Source organism: Musca domestica, unplaced genomic scaffold (assembly GCF_030504385.1).
Source record: "Musca domestica strain aabys unplaced genomic scaffold, Musca_domestica.polishedcontigs.V.1.1 2, whole genome shotgun sequence".
NCBI classification, from domain to species: domain Eukaryota; kingdom Metazoa; phylum Arthropoda; class Insecta; order Diptera; family Muscidae; genus Musca; species Musca domestica.
Genome location: NW_026712249.1, coordinates 254,218 through 278,171, shown reverse-complemented (window position 1 = coordinate 278,171; position 23,954 = coordinate 254,218). Strand labels below are relative to the sequence as shown.

At 39.5% G+C, this 23,954-nt stretch overlaps 1 protein-coding gene across 7 annotated transcripts; it reads right to left on the bottom strand.

Moving 5' to 3' along the window:
- Nucleotides 1-1,232: 1,232 nt before the first annotated feature.
- On the bottom strand, nt 1,233-16,115 carry LOC101890170 (uncharacterized). Of its 7 annotated transcripts, none has more exons than XM_059121525.1 (5): nt 14,941-15,352; nt 9,158-9,205; nt 5,141-5,197; nt 3,875-4,126; nt 1,233-3,126 (listed from the first exon to the last, which is right to left on the bottom strand). In XM_059121525.1, exons 1-5 carry the CDS (start codon nt 15,058-15,060, stop codon nt 2,491-2,493), a joined length of 1,113 nt encoding a protein of 370 aa, XP_058977508.1. In that variant the 5' UTR covers nt 15,061-15,352; the 3' UTR covers nt 1,233-2,490. The 7 variants fall into 7 exon arrangements, with proteins under 7 accessions (XP_058977508.1, XP_058977513.1, XP_058977514.1 ...); XM_059121530.1 differs by lacking the exon at nt 14,941-15,352 and adding an exon at nt 4,215-5,073; XM_059121531.1 differs by lacking the exons at nt 5,141-5,197; nt 14,941-15,352 and adding an exon at nt 16,093-16,115.
- Between the last annotated feature and the right edge of the window lie 7,839 nt (nt 16,116-23,954).

Sequence of the window (23,954 nt, the reverse complement as noted above, 5' to 3'; positions counted from 1 at the left end):
ATTTACTCCCCCGTGGTGGTACGAACGAAATGAAGCAAGTTGATAAACATTTACTCAAATGTGTATTATGTCTAGGATTTTTGATATTGAAAATAAGCCATGTAGGTCTACGTCTTCGTATAGCCCCCATATAATGGTACCTCCCGATATTCGGTATTTTGATGATTTTAGCGACATTATTTACCGAAATTGTTTCAAATTTGGTATTTGAAGTTCTTAATGTAGGCCATGTAGGTTCACATCTTCGTATGTCCCATATAACGGAATTGTATCAAACTAAGTAGTTGACGTTCGTAATGGATACTATGACAGGAGATTGTCTGTGCAGGTCCACGTCTTCGTATAGCCCCCATATAACGGTACCTCCCGATATTCGGTAATTTCACGATTTTAGCGACATTATTAATCGGAATTGTTTCAAATTAAGTAGTTGAAGTTCGTAATGAATGCTACAGCCTATGACAGAAAATTGTCTGTGCAGGTCCAAGTATTTTAACCCCTCCCTATTTTCGGTATTTTGAAGATTTTAGCTACATTATAAACAGATTTTGTTTTCAAGTTTCGCATTCGAATATTTTGTTTTTATTATTATTTTTTTGAAAATTGCCAAATTTTGTACCTAATGGTGGAGGGTATTCAAAGTTCGGCCCGGCCGAACTTACAGCTTTTTTACTTGTTTTTCATTATCCTTGCGTTTATAATAAAACCAACATCAAATAGTTTTCAAAAAGTGGTCCGCCATGTACACTACAATTAAAGTGTATCGAATCGATACATTATATTAGTGTGCTGTTTATTTTCGAACACTGGATTGAATTGAATAAATCTTAGTTTTTTTTACATGTGTATTAATATAAATACACTAAAAAAATGTATATATTTATATATATATGCCGGGAATCTCAACCATAGGCACTATCATTTTTTTTTTTGGCACAGAACACAAGTTGTGCATTACATTTTGAAATTTGGAAGTTGTCAATGAATTATTATTTAAACAAATATACATGATAGCATGAGATTACCTTGTATAATGTTGCCATGACCAAACTAATAAAATATGTCTATAACTTAGCGTCACAGATTGAGGATATCCAGCCGAGAAACAAATTGGTCTCACGTACTCGCTTACTACCATACAGCATATATACCTACAATTTGCCGATTAAATTTGTGCTGTCCTTTTGTCTAGAGATGCCTTGATACCGATATTTTAAATTAAAACACCAATCTTCCGATTACTTTAATTGTTTTTATTTATATTTTTTTTTTCATTTATTTGTTCTTTTCATATTTAAATATTACTTTTGTATTGATTTATACTTAGATTTTGATTAGGTACAATATAACTACTAATTACATTTGTTTTCACTGATGAGACATGAATTACAAGTACAAGTATGGTTAGTTACTGTTACGCTTCTAAAGGTAATCTGTAATCGTTTTTATCAAATTGCGATTCGTCTTTGACCCGCTTACCACGGACAAGAAAGCAAACTTAAAAACATATTTGGCAATGTCTCTAAAATGTTACGAGGGATGGCGTCGCCTGTAAGGACTCAGTCTTCGAACGAATCCACGCTCCGATCTAAATCTTCGAGGGACTAAACGTCCGTTTGCCTGTCCTAAAAATAAGTACGAATTGCGAGTATAGAATATTTGATATGGGGATGATTGCTTGTCGTTTTCAGAACACACGCAGACAGTTCGTTGAATGTGATTACCGTTTCCTGATAATTGTAAGTTACACTAAGCACTAGTTTGAAATCAAGTTTACAGTTTTAACTGAAGCAATTTGCCGCTTTTGTCCACGACAGTATTTACAATAGGGATATATATTTATGTGTACCTGAATTACTTATGATATTACCATTATTTTGTCTGGTTTCAAATTTCTTGAGATAGCTGGAAGATGCTTTTGATTTATTTGAAGACTATGAGTATGCTTAAATTACTAGCAAAGCGACTTTAGAATTTTAGAAGCAGAAGAAGATTCGATGACGTGAAGAAGTTTAATCAGTTTCCTCCCCTCATCACCTCCACTTCAGGGTGGCGAACAAAAAAATCCCTCCAAAGCAGAGGTTCCTTAGATATAAACAAAACCACAATCACGCACTCAGCCAAACAGACTCTCACACTCGATCACATTCACACCAACTGGACTAGAAGTCTTATTATCTAGTTACACTCAGAGTCCTGGCCCAACCCTCCGCTGAGGTCTGAGGGCCAAAACCTATCCTGAATTCTACGAAGGCTACGCTTAAAATAAATCAACAAAAGCTAAAAGTAATCGCGTTGGAGTGGGCGTTATCAGGTAACACGAACATTTTGAGTTGTCCACCAAGCATCAGCATTACGCGCATCTCGCCTTCAACGATGGGGAAGCATGTGTCTATGTACACTGGACTTATTGGGTATGTATTTACACGCGAAGATCGCATATCATATTTACATATATTTACAGTTCATATTAGCGACATCTTCCCATGCTTATACGTGCAGCGCTGGGCTCTGGTCTGCTGGCGACAACGATGTCGTTATTAGTGCGCTTGGTGTGTGTCGATGCACTGGTGCTGGCTGCGCTTTCTGTGGGGATGGACGGATTTCCGTGTGTATTAGAACCTGTTTGTCATTGGCAGTTGCAACAGCAGGTACTTGTTTCCGCGCTGGGCGCATCATTAAAAAAATTATTACCACAGCCATAAACAAAATGGAAGACCCCATCAGGGCGACAATAACAGAGTTTTGCGCCAAGCTCAACGAGTCCGCACTCGCCGGTGCTCCGACTAATTTGGTACGCAGCACACTATCGCGATATTTAAGTCCGTCCTTCACATCGTCGTCAACTGTCATTCTTTGATCTGCGTTCTTCCAAGTTTTCGTCTTAGTGGCGATGCTTGGATTGTAGGGGGCCAAGAAGTCCTTGGAACTATCCTTCAGAATGCGCATCCTCGACTCTGTTTCACTGGGAGATGGTGGGATATTTTCATCGCCGTAGCCGGGTGTCAGATATTGACTGTCGAACTGACTGTCCATTGAGATGGCCTGCACACTTGTGGCAGATCTATCGCCCAATTTGTGGGTATCGACGATCAATTTGAATGAACGACGCATACCTCCCGTTTCCTAAAAAGAGAAAAGAAGATAACACATGTCAATGAGCGTCGTATTGCTTCCAAGATGGCTTGTGTCGTTAATCAAAACAACATGGTTCAACATATCAATTAACGTTGTCGCGGCTAACAGATTGTTCTCGTCACATTTGGGGCCGGCATGTGGCACCCATCTGAATTGTCCAGAAAAAGCGGTGCTCCTCAGGAATAAGTAAATGATTGCGTGTTCCTGTCCAGAGCACGCATACACGTGGATACCACAGAATTGAGTTCTGTTGAAAGGCGTTAACGATGGCTAGCCTGTGCCTACATTTTGAGGCTGTCATACGGCACTGAACTTATCTACCTCCGATGATTGCATGCTGCCATGCAATTTGAAATTAAGTTCAGCACAGGCTTGAAGGAAGAGGATAAGTTGCCCCAAAGCTACTAGCATTGCAGTTTTCTATTTCAAATTTCGATAAATGTCAACAGGCGAGGAACACTGATGTAATTGGTCAATTACTTCAGTTTCCACAGCGTACTTCGTGAATATTTTCACCAACACCAATAAATGGTATCTGAGCCTCTGTGTCGAGTTTTGGGAGCACCGCACTACAATATGATAAATCTGGAGATGGCGCTAACAATGAATGAGCCAAATTCATATCGGCAAAGCGGAGGTCAGCATGTGCTGGTCAGTCTTCCTACGTCGGCCTAAACGCTCTCTTGTGTGCGTGTCGGTGTGTGTGCGAATGGATTTTATGCTGATATTAACTTACCTTATGTTTGCACGTAACTTGTACGTGATAGACCGTATCTGACCAGAGGGATAATTCAACAGTAGAGGAATCAGTCAATAGGTTGCCCATTAGACCGCCTCCGGAGACCTCCCAAGTTACCAAGCACTGCTTGGAAGCATTCGTGATGGCTTGATCCCAGGCTATGTCAGTAATCACCAGCGAACCCTGCCGCAGCGCAGAGTTAATGTTCAAAGGGAAGGGGCCCAATTGCTGATCGCAGTTGTTCCAACACTGGAATGGAAATAAAAGAGAGAACAATACGACGGACGTTAGTATTGACATCATTACAAAAGCATATAAATCTATAAATTAAGCTAACCCAAAAAAAAAAGCCGGCGCGGCATACGAAGAAGGAGGATCTGTTTTTACCTACAGCACACATCTATTATGGCACCCACTTAGTCCTGCTTCCATCGCCCCTGATGCCAAGCAGCGTGGTTTGGTCGGACATACACAAATCGGTATTGTGTTGGAAAGTTTGTTGGTATTTCTACTTTGACGTGTCTGACGCAGAGTGTGTTGTTCTTTCCATAAATATGCATGCGTTTTGTGGCTGTTGGCCGAAATGTTGTCAGTGCCAGTGGGTTTGGATCTCGACTTGAAGTAGAAGATGTCGCCATTGAAAATGCGCATAATTTGAAAATCTCTGAACACTCGATGCGACATAAAAACCCAAATGGATTAAACCACCATCTTGCTTAGCTGGCGACGTTGGTCGAACCCCCTAAATTTTCGTGTTTGTTTGTAGCTATATGATGTACCCACACACACACAGACGCACATATTAAAAATGCTTAGGTGGTTGGCCGGCTCTAGCTGTTCTCTTCAACAAATGTAGCCTCTGCTTCGTCAGAGTATCATCTGTGGAAACTTCAAAAACGCTGTTCTACGCTGTGGCAACAGTTGTCGTGTTGAATATTAAAACTTCAGTGCGCTTTCCTGTATGGAAATCGTCACAGTTGAGGGCAATATCGTCTCCAAGACTGATGCACTCCGAATAGATTGTGTCTGAGAGAGAATAAATGATTGGGATAATATGTGAAGCAAAACACCTCGCAAATGATGTAAGTATTGCCGTTCGAATTTGAACAGTTTCAAAATCTATTCCCCAAAAATGATGTAAGCTATTATGTTGATCCGGAAGCTTTGCAGGGAAGGGTGCGGAAATGCGTTTCGCTCTAGTTAATTGACCAATGAAATTTAGACAAGACTACTCGATTTCGGTAAATTTAAATTGACACTCACCAGAAAACTGAACGCTTCTGGGATATAACTATTGATATTTGGTGGTGTGATGCACATCTGTAACGTAAAAAGAAGAATGGAATTTCGGTTTAAAAAGTTTTTTTCCAAAATGAAAGTTCTGTAAAATAGATGAAGGCATTCAATATTTACAGGAAAACATACACATACATACAATTTATGGGAGCGGGTAGTGCCAAAAGGACTGGGCATGGGGAAGATTCAATAATGCTGTATGCAAAAACAAAAACAAAAACAATTGTTTGGTGCCTCTAATAAAAAATTAAAAAAATACCAAATTCGTGAAAATTGCGTCCACTGACAAATACACACACACACTCACTTACGCACAAATATATAATGCACAGAATTGTTTAAAAAAATCAACAACACGGACATGCTAATCTATTGAAACATAAATAACAGCAACAACAACACTAAACATCAATATGACATAGTCATTCTATGAAACGAACGAAGACCGACAACCGACAACGACAACTGTGGCGACATAACCATCAGCAAGCATCCTCGACTGGTTTGTAAGACATGCGACAAATCTCATAGTTAATTTGATAGCCTGTTCCAGACGTCAGCACATACTTTGCAGAATGTATTGTCGCTGTCTTCTTTGCGCCCATTACAAGAACAAAAGGCGTACAAAAAATCATCAGCCTTGTAAAGACCACAGCATTTGAAATGCTTTCAAATTTGGATTCAGTCCCCCACTGCCTATGCGGTTGGCTGCTCAGTAGGTCCTAATAATTTATGCAAATTTGATGGGGATCTGTTCGTGTTTTCTAATAATTAACATGCTGATACATTTGGGGGAGGGGTGTACTATTAAGCAAATAGATATATGTGTTTTCTATTCTGTATATATTCCCACATCAATGTGCTCTTTAATTGATAAAGATATTTTTTTTTACACAACGGAGGGGAAGGCTAAATATTGGATCAAGCTAATGGTGGTAACGTCCAATGGCTAGTCTAAAACACTGACAGTACTTGTGTAGGCTATTCAGAAATGACAACTTCCCCAAAGACCAAATATGTTTTATATTCCTGGATTTTCCCGTTCGAAGTTTTCCATATGCTTGAGGAGGAATCAAAGTCAATTGCTTTACGTTTATGACATACTTGTGTCTTCTGATGAGTATCGGCACTATCACTAAAGTTGAAACATGTGCTTCTCTTTTCATTTTGAAAATTATTACTACATGCAACCATAGCATCAGCTATTACGTACGCGTAGCTCTGGACGTATTCAATCCCATAGACTGTCTGTTTCGTCTGTCCACGGCATTAAAGCAATTGGTTTCCCCTTCATTCTGCATACGTTGGGCGACGATGTCACCGACAAGTATGGTTTCTGATGACCCATAAAATTTAAGTAGTTTTTCTTGTCGTTACAAAAATGGAACATTTTCACGAGTCAGATTGCTTTTTTGTTTTTTTTTTTTTGGAAATCCAAAACTGTTCTGCCGTTGATGACCGCAGTGTAGCAGTGATTCGAAATTCTCAGCGCTTCTGTTTACTTTTGGTAAATTTGTATCTTTTTCGACAAGCATGAGAACAGCAAATCTTTACGGGTCTAACGTTACAACAGTGTCTGGCAATTTGTCAGTTTGTAATTCGAACTAAATATTCTTCAGTGCATGGTGTTTGTCTTGTTTGGCTACGGATTTGCTCAAATAGACCAAATATTTAATGACGTGCAAGGTGTCATATTACACGTCAACGCTACTCTCTACATCCTAAGAATGCATGCCCATGTAAATAGGTACACTTGCATTTGTGAGGTACGGCAACGCAGGATATGACACAATAAAGAGGCAGATTTTGGTAAGATTCTAGAAAAACACCAAACAACATATATTGTTATCTGGCGCGTACAACTCAGGGAAGTATATTTTCCCCCCATTTGGACAATGCCTTTTTTGGAAACTCATTACCGAATACAAGGGACGAGACAATACTCTTGGTATTCCAATCTTACAGTCAAATCCTATACATCTTGCGAACATATGTATGGTGGATTTGAATGTGAACAAAAATTCGGCAGCATGTAGCAGGAGCGATAAATCAGTCTGGCATTCCCTGCCCCTAGCCTTCAAGGCAAGAGGAGCGTGGGTATCAAGAATCGTGTAACACTTGAAAATAATAAGTGCCCCGTAATGAGTTTTTTTCCCAGAACGCCGAGGAAGATGTTGGCATCGAATATTCTCTGCCTGTGACAAATTTGTTTACCCAACAGCCAAACGAACATCAAAATAAACGAGAGATCCATCATCAGGAGCAAAATGAAATAGTTTGGAAATAATGAAACGAAAAAAATCAAGGGGCCGTAGTACAGCACAGCGAGGAAATGAGCTGTTCGTTGGTGTTCGCTTGTAATTGTTCGTTAATTTTTTTTTTTTTTTTGTTTATATTCGTCTTTAATGTTCCTCTATCTGCGATAATGGATCTGTTAGGAATTTATTGCTTCCCAAAGGGGTGCTCCAGGCACTGGTTGAACTATCGAATGCAAATATTGACACACGTACACCAATCGACCAATCTGTCTGTCAGAGCGGAGCTGATAATAAAACTGATATTTGTTTTACACCACCCATGTGAAATGCGTATTTGGGCTGGGGTGCCCTCAGATATGAATGTGCGTTTATTAAAAACAATGATGCCTTGTGTAAATACTTCGATGGTTGGAAAGGTTCGTTGGAAATAAAAACTGATTAAAATTCCCGTCACAGAGTCTGGTGCGTTGAATTCGCCGCCCCTTGAGCATTGAGGGGTACAGTTTTCAGAAAATGAACGTAAATATTTGCTTTGTGTGACAGGGTATAGCTGAACTACAAATCATTTTATCTCCTTTTCACAAATATACATATACTTTCGATTAAGGACTGGCAAACATTGCAATCCCAATAATTTAATCAACTTCCATTGGGAAAGTCACGCGTACTGAGAGTACCAGTGGGCACATTGAATGTAAAGGGACTAGATACGCTCGATGACCACTCGCACGGACGAAGACCGGTAAATATTTGGACGCACGTAGCTATTTGCTGCTTGCTAAATTAAGCCGAAGCCCACACGGTTCAGCCATCAAATGACGTCCGTCCATGATTTCGCTAAATGCTCCCTTGCTTTTTTAGATCGATATTGGGAAGGGCGGAAAGAACATATGAAGCGACCAAAAATTGATGTCTATTGTCACTGATGTCTATCTTGGAGCCGGTGTGGCCAACTCATAAGACGCTGTTGGATGGCCTGGCGCACTCAAAAAAAAAAATGTACAAAACTATTCTCTCGGCCTGGGCTTGAAACGGAAATAGAAACAAAACACAATCAGAGGAATGCCTAAAAAAGGTAGTTTATAGCTTCCTTTTGTTTGTTTGTGCCAGCAAAAGTCTTTCCTGTTTCTCTATTGGGCACAGTTAGCATGACTGCTTTTCCTTGCCATTAAACAAATGTGACTCCGCTGTGCCGTTCGTCCTTTGCATTGCCCGTGGCTGCCAACTCAGCAATGCAAAAGCTTTTTTTCGATTTCATCGATAAATTTTCGATTGACCTGAATCTATGTGCAGGTTCTTCATACTTTTTCGCTGCAATGCTAAATTGTAATACATTTCTAAAGTGTGTGGCCGAGTTCCTATCTATCTCTCTCTCTCTCTCTCTCTCTTTGTTTGTTGAGTTGAAAATGTCATGTCAATGAGCTAAGATTTGGTAAAGACCCAGAGAAATTAAAGTTAATCCCAATTTTGTAAAACGTTTGGCCCTCTTTTAAGGCATATATATGCTCAGGACCTATCAGACTTTGATTTGGATTTGAAAATGAAAACCACCAACAAGTACGTGTTAGAAGAATTAGACGTGTTTTGGGATCTTGGATATCATGCTTTCTAGATTATCCATAGAGCGGGTTACAAAGAGGTGTGCTTTGTTGTTTATACTGTGACAAGGTGAAGGAGCTACAAACACATACATTAATACATCGTTTAGTTGTGGGCATATACTTACGCTTTTACAATCCTCAAAATCCATGCAGTGATGCCAATCTTGGACGAACTGAAATGAGAAAAGAAATAAATGCCAAATAAATCATGTTGTCGTAACCTTTTCGATCCGTTCGCTTCAATATACTATATCAGCCGATAAGATCGACTGACACCAGCTGCTAAGTAGTTTGCCAGCTGAAGTGAAGCATGGGAGGCATAATGACCACCCACCACCTCGCCATCGCTACCAACAAAGCATAATTCAAGATGAATAGACCTATTTTTAACAAAATTCCAAACACACACAGACACACTCAATCACGGAGATTGGAATGGGAGCACACTGGTGAGCTTCACGCATTCCATGTTTTGGATATTTGAACGAAAAACGCTTATTTTCGGCACCAATGCCGCAGTTTGCCTGGTTGCGATACCGGCCCTGCTCACCCCGCCTAAGGGCATTTTAGACAAAAGAATAATATTTTTATTTATTTATATTCGAGAATATGTTAATGTGGACGACATATTCTTTAGCCACTTAATTGGTCGAGAGCAAACATTTGCATAGCTTATCACATCACTTCATCTTGATGGGCATGGGCATGGCGTACATGCTCCCAATGGCTTAAGTATCCATTTGTTGTGCGCTTGTATCGCTGATGTTTTGTTTATATGTATTTGGCTGGAATGTGATGCAATATCTCAATATATTTTTAATCAATGGCACTCCCTCCCCTGAGTGAGGAAAAGGGAATTGTTCCAAGGAAAATAAGTCTTCCTAAATTCTTCTTAAATTCAATTGTTTTCCCGATAATTAAGAAAATATGACACGATCTACAAGACGACCCGACCTACCGCAGTGATCTCTCACTGACCAAGCTATTATCTCTGGTTTCTCTTCAGGATTTCTGGTTGCGTTTTTAATTTATTGTCTTTATTTCCGCAGAGCAACGTCCATGATTTCTATAACCAATTGTTGGTCGGGACGGACGCGCAACCCAAAAAGAAGCAAAACTCCAGTGAAAAGGTGACAGACAAACAAACAAACGAAACTGGTTTTGTCATTATTTTATTGTGAACAAAGAGGCAGCCGTGCGTTTGCCGGGTGTTCCAGGACATCAATGGAGGGAATTTTGGGATTGTCAACGAACGCTTGATTTCTCTCATATTGGTCGTAACGTAAGAAGTTTCGAAGACACAATGAAATGTAACCTCTTTCTGAAGCACAACAATGCTCCATTCATGAAAACGCTCTTTTCCATTTTTGGCAGATATCAACCGTCATCATCATCAGCATCATCCCTAAATTCTGTGCACAATGGCATCTATGCCCAGCACCGCTCCTGTATTTACTACCGTTCTCAGCATTCACTCCTAATCGAAGAAATTTATGGTGCCGTCATCTCTTTGTTTCTGCTTGTTGTTGCTGGTGTTGGTTTTTAATGCTCGGCTACGGCTTGTTTGTGGAAAATGAAATATCCCTCGAGCGAAATGCTGAAATTGCCTTTTGCGCAGAAAATTAATCATTTGCCCTGCCATGCCACTCATTTAAAGTAGTCTCGTTGTTATTTTCGTTTTATCATTTACAAGGGTAAATTGTTTTGTATCTGTCGTTTTGGCTTTGTTGTCGTTATTATTTTAAAATATGGCTTTGTAATTAATGACTTGATAAGTCGTAATGTTTCAATTTTTTATTTGGCTGTTGGCCCTCTGCGAGCAGCTCTGTTCCGACTGACTCTTGCAAAGCATTCTGCTGAGCTTTCGCACGGTGTAGTAAAGCCAATTAGGAGGACCGGACAACAATGATATTTGCCTGTAAAAAAGAAATAGCTGGAAAACGACTCGGCGAAACGTTAAGAACCATAACCTGCTGCAGTACCAGTAGGTTGAAAGTAATTGGTTATTTCTTAAAAAAATGCAAAACAAAATTTATTTTTTTCTCAATAACAAGAAATGCGTAAAGGCGGCACGAGGTGTGCGTCCGACTACAAAGCCAAGGGTTTTGAACTCGAGTCCCACTGGTATTGTGTTTTCTTCGATTCCCGATACTGGATATGCAATAATTGTCGTAAAAAAATACTACTAAAAAAGCGCATATATAAATTATGGAACTCTCAGGATATCTCAAAAAAGAACCCATTTCTTTCGAAGAACAATCTATTTATCTTCTCGCATCTACTCCCGATTCCAAATATAGAGACTACATTTTTGTATTTACTGAGAAATGTAAAGAAAGATCAAATACATGGAAGTATGAAGATAGGGCAAGGAAGAGCAACCCTGTGAAAATACCTCTGTTGTTATGATATCATAACAACATGGTTACTAATGTTAATTGATTTTAACCGCCTTATGCACATTTTTGGAAAGGTCTATGGAATAGAATTTTGAAAACACATTTTTGGATTTTTTAAACTTTTATATGTCATTCGTTTCTGAGATTGAGGTTTTTATATTAACATGCCTCGGCAATACATTTTGTCTAGTCTTTTCCATTTTGGGTCTTTGGAAAGAGAAAATTAATGTCAACACTCATGTACATTAGGGTTGCATATTATTTCCAATATCGTGACATGATAAAAAATTGACCCCAGGATGACTTGATCCTGGACTACCAAAAATTACTTATCATTAAAAGCGTATCTGTCAATATAAAAAATCTTGTAAATAAAAGCACAACAAAACTTAAAGCATTCGTTGTTGAAACATTTTTCACGATACCGAAGCAGTGGAAAAAATGTTAATTGTTTTCCATGCCCTACCCGGTGGTGCACTGTAATTGCTGATCTATTAATGTAGTGAAAAGTTATGAAGAAAATAATTATGTTTTTGTTGAAATTGAAATCAAATCGCCAACGATATTTTAGGTATCCTTGGGCAGACTTTGCCTTGCTTAGTGATTGTTTTCATTGACGTTGCAAAATCGCTAGTTCTATTCGACAGCCGCTTTCATAAATGTACCCGCATTGAACTGATGTGTGTATGATTGTATGCACAAGTCAACGATACGTTATCATTGTGCTTTAACTATTGTTGACCACTGTTTTGGACATTTGTGTTGCAAACACAACTTTCCGCCAGTTTGATGGATAACTAATCCCTTTTCCAAAAGGCGGTGACACTTGGATTCCGCCGCCCACATAAACATCGGAAATGAGGAAAACTCTAAGGTAATCAAAAGAGACCAGTCAACAAATGAACCCTACGTTGCGAACCGGGCCCAAGCCAATTTACTTCACTTGCACTTCACACAAACTACCATCGAATTGCCAAGTGGCAACTTTCGCATTTCCAAGTTCTTTTTGTGCCGTGACTAAACGGCCAAAGTCACTGAGTTATGAAGTAGGCGGAGGAACGTGTTGGGGCACAGATGTGCAGCGGGGGAAAGTAGTGTTGTTGCATTAACTAACGTTCACAATCGCTTGCTGGTCGATGCTGATATACTTCACAATGTTTTTTAAAAAGTCGGAGGCGAGATATGCCGTCGATTATTTAGATATGGTTTCATTACAATTCGTAACACGTACATGACAAACATACAAGAAATAATAACAAAGCGGAATTATTTCGATGCGTCTAATACAAAACGTACGATTAGAGCACACAATGCCAGTACATGTATCTGTGCCATATTATTGTATATTGATTATCGCCGTCCATCGGCTCCAAATATCGGTTCGAGAAAACGGAGAAATAAGTGAAAAGCAAACAGTGAGACAGACAGACAGACAGACAGACAGATAGGCTTACATAAACGTGTATGTATACTGATACTCTCCCACTGCCGAACGGCTTCTTATTATTAGTATTATGATAAACTACTATGCTTATTGCTTATACACGTCTGTCTACATGCCTAGGTCTGGACGGATGGGTTGGCGTTCCAACATCAGCAAAGCAGCCATACAGACCCATAATGGTTATTATGGGCAACACAAAACAAATACGGGTATCATTATTAATAAAAGCTCTACAATATTTGCTTAGGTGTTCGTGCAAACGGTTCAAAGCCGATAAGGCATACCAGAACCCACAGTAATCGAATCGGGATACAGTAAACGGAAGATCATTTTTGGGCTCCTATACAGTTTCGGCTGTCTCTCAGTCATAAGTGTCATTAACTCAAATTCTGACAAAGACGTGGTAGAGGTCGAATGCTTGTGAGGCAATCTAACCACTCACAGACACAGGGAATAATTTATGACCGCAAAATTTATGGCCACTAATTAGCAGCCACAAAAGAAACATCGAACAAGAGCAATCAAATTTCGGCCCCTACCAAACGAAGGGTAATAAAAAGCAAATTATTTGTCGCTTTGACCATTTGTTGCTCGCTCTGACCTTTGGGATTTGCAGTTAAGAAGCTCGTAAATAATGAGCGTCCAACTTTCCTCGGAAGGCAACCAAAAGACATGGTACACAGCTGCTGTCCATCAATGTCGAGTGATTTGTTTTTTAATTAAAATCAGATCGTATCGGCAATCGCACAGATGCGAACAGATTGACGCACACACGTGCACCGAATCATTATGGCGTTCCAATTTGAAATCTACTCCGTCCGTACTACGCCGACAAATCAATTTCAAGAATTGCATACTTGCATGTTCGTTTAACAAGGAACGGGATGGCATTGCGATGAAATGGACGGGCAGCCTAGTCAAACAAAAAGCGATCACCAGCGGAGAGGAAAATTGCATTCGTGATGTTGGTTTTGCCATTACCCATCTATCCACTGAGCCTGAACTGGTCGTTCGTTCGTAAACGCTTGCCTACTAGCTGGCTTACAGCAGATCTGGTTTTCAGCCCATAAAACCTGTCGTGCCAATGGAAATTGCAATTTGCGTAGTGCAGAGTGGCTTCATTATGGTCGGTGAAAGAATGGGGGTCTATGATGGCACACAAATAATAATCGCCGTACGCAAACAATAACGAATAATCCTCACAAGAAAGAAAAACCCACGCTTTTCACTGGCAGTCTCTAGTTTGTTGGTGAACTTTCGAAATTCGCCAAATCGACTTCAGATGATGGCGATTGCCTCAACAGGGCACAAAACACAAACCTTTTCTGCAACAAAACTTCTTGGCGCGGCGAATACACTTTCGGTGCAGTGCGGTGCACTAATTTTCCGGATGAACTGGATAACAACTGTATTATGCTTATTGGACGCTCAACGCGAGTGCAAAACAGATTTATGTTTGTAGGTAGAGCCTATTGCCAAGAAAACTAGCAAATTCTTTTCTACGGGATTCCGCATACGTAAATATCGTCTCGTCGTCGTAGAGCCTTGCATAGGCAAAAATAAAAGAGGTTTATGACAGTTTTTATTGCTTTCGTTTTCTTTTTTTTTTTGCTTGGCCCGTTTTACTTGTGCCATTTTGCGACGGCATTTCATTCTCTACTTCGTGCAAAGCACGCAAACGATGACACAAAGTTGTAAGTTAAATCATTGATTTCGATTAGCAAACGTGGAGAGGAAGGAGTGTTCTGCACATTCACCCTTTGGCTGATGTTACCAAGTTTGTGACGGGCCCAAAAAATGACCAAAGTCACGTGCAGATCGTAATCAGATTTCGCATACCCAGGATGTATGGGCAATGGCCGGAGTGCGGCGGAATGTGACCGTTGCAAGAGCGCGCTTATCATTCCAGGCTTATGAACTATTACTTCGGAGACAATGGTGCATATAATCCTGGTATTCGTGTGTTATTTGTGCCGATGTGATGTGCCGTGTCTTGCGATTTAAATCGCAGTGCTGCCTTCTCTCCAGAGGGCTACACGAGGCTGGGAAGAGATGTGTGACCTACCTTGTGATAGCAACTTTGGCGGCATCTGAATAGATCCTTAGCATCGACAGCCTGGGCTAATACAAATCCGAATAAACCGATGGCGATGAGGCATTGCAATTGTATTATTTCAATATTCATTTTTACTTGCACCCTTTGAACTTTTCAGAATATTTTGGATATTATTTCGATTTTTCTTAATGTGCACTAGGTAATTTGCAAATATCACAATTGTTATGGGTGTTATTTTAAGCCGTTTGTTATGACGTGGGGAATTTATTGACGTTGACACTACTAATCAGACATTGCTTTGATTTACGAACATCACTGGGCACATATTTATGTTTCGTTAGCGGTTTGTTTCTAGACACTTTTTACGACCACCCGCACACAACCTTCCAACTCGGAGGATTCAATGATACTAAACATCATCATCGCCGTATTCTGTTATTACATATCATTCTGTTGGCTTCGAACCATTGTTGGTTGGCTGTTAGTCATCAAACCAAACACAAAAACAAGAAAACGTTGCAGAGGGGGCATTGTGCTGGCAGCGGCAGTGTTCGCATTCTTCTATTTGCCTCATGCAACATTGTAATGTTTTTAACAGAAGTTCGAAAGGGTATGATACAGTTTAACGGTATATGCCTACAAGTAGCGCATTAAAACAGCAGACTCTTAAAGGGTGTGGCAGAATGAATACCTCAAGACAATTAGCCAAAAGGTTAATTAATACACCGGCGGTTACAATGGAGCAACTGCTCACTCGAGACATGCTTACCATTGTCCAGTAGCATGGCGGGTAATTATTTCCCCAATCTTCTATTGTATTTTTGGATTGGCAACAGTGGTTCGAAACGATATGTGGCAAACATGTTTTGAATGAACCGGTTTCTTTGTATAACATCGAACATCAAACTCTCGCTGCTGTGCTACCAAGGAGTTACATTTGCTTCTCGAACAACTGAATGAAAAGAAACTACAGCTGATGACAACTGGGATTAGAATATTTTATAGATCTAAGCAAACATGTTGGGACATGTTGCGTTTGGGGGATTTTCGGTATGCGGCATGCATGATGTACTTCATGTAAATAAAACACGTGTTATTTACATATTTTTGGTGTGTAGTTTAAGTTTGTTCTATTGCGCAGGCGCTTATGGAGCTACTCACTTTTCAGATAAATGAACAACCAACAAGTCCATCGAAGCCTGCAATCATGCAGCAAGGCATTTCAGTCTGCAAAGGGGTGTTTGGTGTTGCCAACATGTGTTCAACATATCTCTATTCAACATTCGAAGTTTGAGCGTTTCCTACACCAAAGACAAAGCAAACTCTAAGCTTGAAGGTCATTTCCTTTGAAAACGCAACCGAATCCAGAATGACGCCAACATACAAATGAACATACCAGTAAATAAATGATACTCTCCAATCTAATGGTGCAGACAGATTTTGAAACATCCAAAAACGCCCCGGAATTTCTCAAAATACAGACACCATTCACATCTGCACACACGAGTACACAATGCATATTTGACGATATTGACAGTTGTCGTAACACAAACTGACACTTTATGCAATTTTCAACAATGTTCCATCCGTTATGGCCAGGGCGTTGCTGTTTTCTACCTGAATTTTGTGATGTTATCGAAGCACAAGTGTTTTTGAGGCCAATTCACTTTCAGATGGCGAACGAGATGAGACTACCTGTCCTGATGTTCTGAAATAACAAATGTACATACCTATATTGGTATTCATGTGTACATATGTCGGTATGTCTGCTTGCTTGCCACTGTGAAACATTCGGATCGTCGCATATCTACTGCAAATTATAGAAGATTCGATTCGATTTGAAATAAAGGGTATACGTTTTGTCTGCTGAGGATAATACGAACTGGCGACCATGTGAAAAGAGTCTGTACAATATCCAAAATGTTTCACAATTCTGATGTTCAGATATAGGTATGCATATTTAGTTCATAAGACGTAGACATGCATGAACTTTGAAACATTTCTCGACAGTAAATATAAGAAAACGATTGCTGCATCTGTTCACCCTATTCAGCCCGGCTGTAAAGAGCATTAATTCAATGTATCCTCTTTTCAAATAATAATATCCAGCTATGCATTTTCTATAATTGTCCATGACAGCTTTAAGTTTCAAAATGAGATGTGTTCCTACCATTCTAATTTGATAAGTCTGGTTTTTTTTCATCAAAGAAATTAGGGTTTTCTTTTTTTAAATTATTTATTTTTAGCTATAAGCAGAAACAATTCAACTTTTTTCATAGATAACTTTTTTTTTGCAGGGAAACAAACATTGAAAAAGGGTGTTCTCCGAGCAGTCAGTGGCACAACTGCAGCACCACAAGGCGATATGAATATATGCAAAATGTGTGTCCTGTTCGTAACTATTTTAGACAATATGCAATTAATTAATCGTATAAATCTGCTTATTATCCATTTTGCCTACAAACACAATTATCCCGCTCCAACGATTCTGTCACACATACATGCATGTCGCATGCAGAAGTGCACGAAGCGCCAACCCAACCCCGCCCACTTACCATAATTAATTAATAACTTTGTAAAAGCAGCACAATAAAATTCGATATGTGAATGTGTGAGATTATATTATTCGACGGTGTGATGCGATTTTTAATGTTGTGGTTGCTGTTCGTGAATTGCTAGCAAACAAGTGAAGGCGTGTGTGTGTGTGGACACTTTACATTCAGTTAATAGGATTTATTGAGTGCATTGTTTATAGTGATGGGCACCACTGGTAGTGGCGAATTGTTTAATTACCGCTCATTGCTAAATGACGATAACAAAAAGCGATCCACATCGACATATCGCAAACTATTACAACCTGGCCATACAAAGCAGACCCCCAATAAAAATAAAAACCTGAATGTTCATCCTTGGCTCCGAATTATTCCGATGTAGAATTTCCTATTTACAGGACGGTTCGTCGTCCATTGTCCACCCTACCCATTGGCGTGATACTGTTGTTGTCCAGATTAACAACGGCACCTAGAGTGTGAAGCATGCGATATACTTGCTGTGGGCAAACACCCAACTACCGACCAGACGCCAAAGCAACGTACTTTCAACTGTCGGTGTATTGTTGAGAGCACACGGTAAAAACTTAATTCTCCACAGTAATCCTTTATGAATTATTGCAACCATTTACTGCCTGTTTGAGTAAATGCCCGTTTGAAAATTACCCCAGGAAAGGATACGTGCGAGTAGTCTAAGACAATCATAAAGAAAATAAACAAAAATGAAATAAGTTTATGTTTTTTTTTTTGCATCGGTTTCATTCGTCATTTGCCTCTTGAGAGAAAGCCGCTGATCAGAAAAATATATTTTGTTCGGCCAAAATTCATTATCATGGTAAGTTACAAATGGAATGACAAAGTCGCAAATGTTTCCGCAAAGGCATTCTTAACATTTTGCATTCGAACAATAAAAAAAAAATACATTTGTATATGCTCATGATAATACATAAGAAGATACATTCTTCAGTAGCGTGAATAAACATTTAATTTTCAACATTAATTGTCTCTGCCATTGCAATACATCCATTTTTATAACCTCAGTCATGTGGCTAGTTACACCCTCAGCCATATGGCTAGGGAGAGTATATATAATTTAATACAGCCAAAATGTGCCTCATCGAAATAACGGTTTTAGACCCCAGGTCTCTTTTTGGACCAAATCCGTTTCAGGAAATTTGGAGTCGATATCCGTTCGCCTGTCTGTCTGGCTGGTGCGCACGATAATTCTCGAAGAGAGTATGCATAATTATAACTCTTATAAAATACAATGTAATACTCCAATTGTCTTCAAATTACACAAATCAAATTAGTTTTATTAACCCAAGGTTTGTTGTGAATATGAAATATGTCGGTCCATTACTTTCGGTACCCCCCACAAAGAGCCTAAATTGTGAATACCCATGAAGCTCATAAAACGCGATATTAACAACCGATTCCATTCAGACTTGGCACATCTCAATATTTCTGTCAACACAAGATCTGTTATAAAGATGGTAGAGATCGGATCATTCCTTCTGGTACCTCAAATTTTGAAAAACAAAACGCTCAAAGAAAGCGGAATAAACATCCACCTCTCTTTAAAAACCACACATACAACACTATCACTAGATCTGTTGTGAATATGCTAGATATCTGCGAACCCCTTCTGGTACCTCACCCACAAGGGGTCGCAATTTTCAATACTTTTATCTGTCATAACTTGTGAAACCAGTCAGCGATTCTTTAGAACTTGCTATATCTAAATGTTTCTCTCAAGCAGAAACCTGAGATGGGTATGGAATTTTCGATTTCGCTCAAAATTGGATATAAATGTTCCATTATCTTGTAATTTTGCCCATATCAATATTTTTATTTTAGTATTAGATGAAGTATGAAAATTGAATACCTTGGTAGAATATATCTGGTACCTCCCGCACTTTTAAACATTTTCTAAATATTAACTATATCTCATGTATCTCGAATGGTATTAAAAATGGTCAACGCTTTGGTATATCCCCCATATAACTATACCTCCCTCGGTATTTTGTTGATTTTAGCAAAATTGTTACAAATTTCATATTTGAACAGTATAATGGCCTATGACAAAAATTGGCTATGCAGGTCCACGTCTTCGTATAAACCCCAAATTCCCCTAAAAACTCTGAATATAGGGAGTTGCCGTTACCCCTCCATATATTCTGAATTTTTTTTTTTTTTTGATTTTAACATTTTTTTTTTAATTCGCAAATTACTACCACGTTTTGGAAGGATTAACTTCTATTTTACTTGTTGTATTTATTTTGAAATGTTTAGACTTCCATCGAGAATCATCTCCAACGAAACATTTCCTGAGAAAAAATGAAGCGTGGGGAATCGTCTAAATGGTAACCGGTTTTATATTTTTCATCCAATCTATGCCGCTATATGTCTTTGTTAGTGCAGTGCTAAACGAGAATGAAATCTTTTCTCGACTCCTTCCAATTGAGCATCATTTCCATATTGCCCTAACTTATAATCTTTGAAATATCGTTTCTCATGTCGTGTATGTTACTAATGATAATTATGCATGCGTTAGTTTTATTTTAAAACGTAATATAAAAATCAATTTAATCCCGACTGTATACCCTTCTCACAAATCTCCCAAAGTTTTGAATCTCTGGCATTGGGACACTGTTATAGGGGCTCCTCGTCTATAAGTAGAACTGAGTTAGATGTTCGAATGGATTCGATACACTCGCATGCATACACATTTTATGAGTCGCATATCACAGCAAACCCTTGACAAAACAAAATGCTTGCATCGCGCGACATTCGGCTACATACATTTATTTTCACCGCTTCAGCCCTAACGCTAAACAGTTTACGTTGGCTACGGCTGTCAGACGTTCTTTTGATTAACAACCTAATCGGAGGGTCGATTTTTTTATAATTCGACTTTTTCCGAATGCAACGACATAGTCTTGTAAATTACCACCACCACGAGTCTATTTGGGGAATTAACTACAAGAAGTTAATTGGTGACCATTTGTCACGGATATCAGAATTAGGTAAAGCTGAATGACATTTCACTGTGTAGAGCATGGATCGGTATTGCAAAAAACAAGAACGGTCTTATCCTTCACTAATCAATTTCAAATGCAATGTGAAAGCATTTTTAATAAAAAACGGAAATTGACACGATATCGAAATTCAGGATATCCAAATATTCTAATTACCCACATTCATGAGCAAATTTAATGAAAAAAGCCGAGTCATACATATCAAGATGGGGCCTAAAAAAATTTCCAAACAAATTTGATTTAAAGGTTGATAGTTTGCACGCGGGTGCCTCTTTTGAATACCCGGCGTTATATAGGGGCTTATATTGGACTTTTAAGGCCAAAAGTTTGCAATAGGGTTTCCTTCTCTCAAAGAACGTGATATATCGAAATGCATATAATTTGGACGAAAAGAGGACTAAATCTGAAACGATGCTTAATAGTCTATATGCGAACTTGGCGTACCAACGGACCAAAATTTGCCAACATTTTGGTTTTTGTTATTTTCGAGTACAAAACGCGATGTTTTTCGAGCGATATACTATTGAAGTTTCCAAAATTACGCCTACGGTGGGCGACCATTCTGTTAAGAAAGTAATGAGAACGTGCAAGGGAAGATAGCATCACTCACAGACAAAAAAAAAGTGGACAATAACGAATTATACCATGCTTCTGTTTCCCACTGGGTTATTTTGGCAGAATGCATTTGTGTTGACGAAGATGCGTAGACATTTTTTGCCGACGAGGCCGGAAACGTGGCCGACCTTAAGACATTTGAGGGAAGACAACGTTAAACAGACACGCAGTCAAGACACCCATCGGAGATGTGTTTGTGTGCGAGTGCGACTGTGTGTGGGTATTTATGCAATAATTAGGGGTCTCATCTATTGTTTGCGTGTAAATGATGTTCTCCGGAAGTTATTTGTTACCAAATGTTTGAATGTTTTTCTATCGTCGTCATCGTCGTCGTTTGGCGTTTGTTGTGTTGCTGGTATTGTCTTGAACCATTGAAAGGACGGACGGACGGACGGACGGACGGACGGAATATTCGTTACGTGAGACAATGGAAACTCTGTTGTGCAAGGATTCGCCTTGACACTGCCACAGTCCGATTGTACTTAGTTTCTCATTTGTTTCATTACATTTAAAATGTCATTTGTGTCGGGTCGGGACATTGCTGTTGCTGCCAATGTTTCCAGGTTTGCAGGCATGCTGAATGTATGAATGAATGGATGGGCGAATTCCATTTCAATTGGGCCCATATTACTACTCGGAACCAGGAACCGGGCTAATAATGACTATTATCTTTCATTTATTGCGAAACGGGTAGATAGTTCGTAAGAATTGTCATAAAATTTCATGGCTGAACTATTTGCAAATTGATTTGCATGCAACAGCAAATGTCAGTGCTTGGAAAGCAGCTGTAGTGGCATTACCCGGTGGAAGGCGATGGGGTAAACACAACAGCAAGCTGTCGTTGTGCAACCCATCCTACGCCAAGGTGCGACATGCAGGTGCAAAGTAACTCGCTTTGCTTTCATCCAGATACGAGCGGACTCGATGTCATTTATTTGGCGAATATTTAACAAAGTAGCACATATCACGCTCACTACTACCTCCTGCCACGAGCTTTTGCAAACGGAGCGAACCGAATTCACAACAATATCAATTGCTATTGGAGCCGTCAGGGAGCACAAATTTGTTGTGGCAAGGAAAGCAAAGCTACACATTTCTATGGGCAACAATACGAATGCATACCTACAGTTGACGAATACAGTTGCCGTTCTCTTTCATAAGCCTAGTGCCGAAGCGACGCCGACTGAATGGAAATTTATGTTTCGTGTCAACTAAAAAATCTCTAGATAATGGATTCGGGGGTGCAGTGAGTTTGCCTATGTGGTGCGACTTTTGGATTCTAGCGACGTCTGGTTCGTGGCTTCCACAACCCTCCACAAAATCCCAAATAGCAGTAAGGCCGACATTCAGCTCTCGTGGGGTCACAACATTGAAAACACTTACCCTCTAAGCCCCAAAGTCGAATATCAACGATGAGAATTCCGATTATGTCGGTTATGGTCTGTGTATTTTCATCAGATACTACAACCGGTAACTGCAATGCCTCTTATTCAGCATCTTCAAATTGGAGCGGCTGCCACAGTAAATTATATAAGTTTTGGTATTTCGGGTTTGTGGACACCGCTGTATATTTGATCAAAACTAGATAATTTTGCCCGCCCGTGGGACTCACAGGAGTATTTGTTCACAATAAATTATGCGTAGCGTCGCAAGAAAGTGACTTACACCTCACGGAGGAGGTGGAGTTTTCACAGTCAAATCCAGTCAAATGGCACCGGTGCCATTCCATGTATTTGACATATGTGATGATGAAGATCTATACTGGAATGGTCCCCAATAAATATAACAATAAATTCAAATCAACCATAAACCCTTCGTGCCTGGAAGTCTAATATAACTCTAAATAATGCAACCAAAATTACGAAAATAAATCAATGGAAAAAATTCAGGCCTTACATAAAAGATAAAACGAAAACATCTCCAAAGTTAAAAACGTTTTATAGACAGGGAAATGTCCGCCGAAGTAATAAGGAGCTAATGGTGCAAACATCAACCAGAAAATATCTTAATGAAGTAGCAGGACAAGTGTATTCTCTAAGATTCTCAACTTCTAACTGCATTGTTCGGTCAGTCACAGTCGCCTCTTTTACTGCTTTAATTGGCCTCTGATAAGGATTGTGCTCTAAATTTGGACAATGAAACTTGTCGGACAGGCCACAAACCGTTTCTTTACTACACCCACACAGACTCACTAATAAATAATGATTTGGCACCGTACGTTGAAACTGTCATAATACCTGATCTTGTTGTTGTTGCTGCTGTTGTGGTGTTACGCTCAATTGCGATACATTCTTCCCCAACACAACTGTGCTGTCTTTAAGGCTACCACAAAACTTTTGGCCACAATTCTTTCTAATGCCTGTCATTCGATAGCCCAGACTTTGTCCAATAATTGGCAGAAGACAATGGGGTTGCGACAATATGTTCGAATGTCTTTGACATGAAGTAAAGAATGGGGGCGGGTACAAGGAAAGAAAAACACGTCGCAGCCAAACAGCAATGGGAGCGAAATCGATGAACCACAAGTGGCAATCTGGGGATTGTTCGGAAATGTGTAAAAATGGTAAGCAACATCAGGAACAGATAGTAAGGCTCGCCACTTACTGCGTTCAAGAAACACATGAATACAAGTCCTGGTCATTCTTGAAAGAAGTTTTAATCAACCACCACTTACTTTCCGTCTGAGTAGCCAGCCGGTGATGAACAGGAAACACAAATGTGCCGCTCGGCGAGGTTTTGAAGTGGCAATGACGTACACTCCACAACAAAAACTGCTACGAAAATGTACCAACTATTCGGGATGTGCATTTGAACACTGACG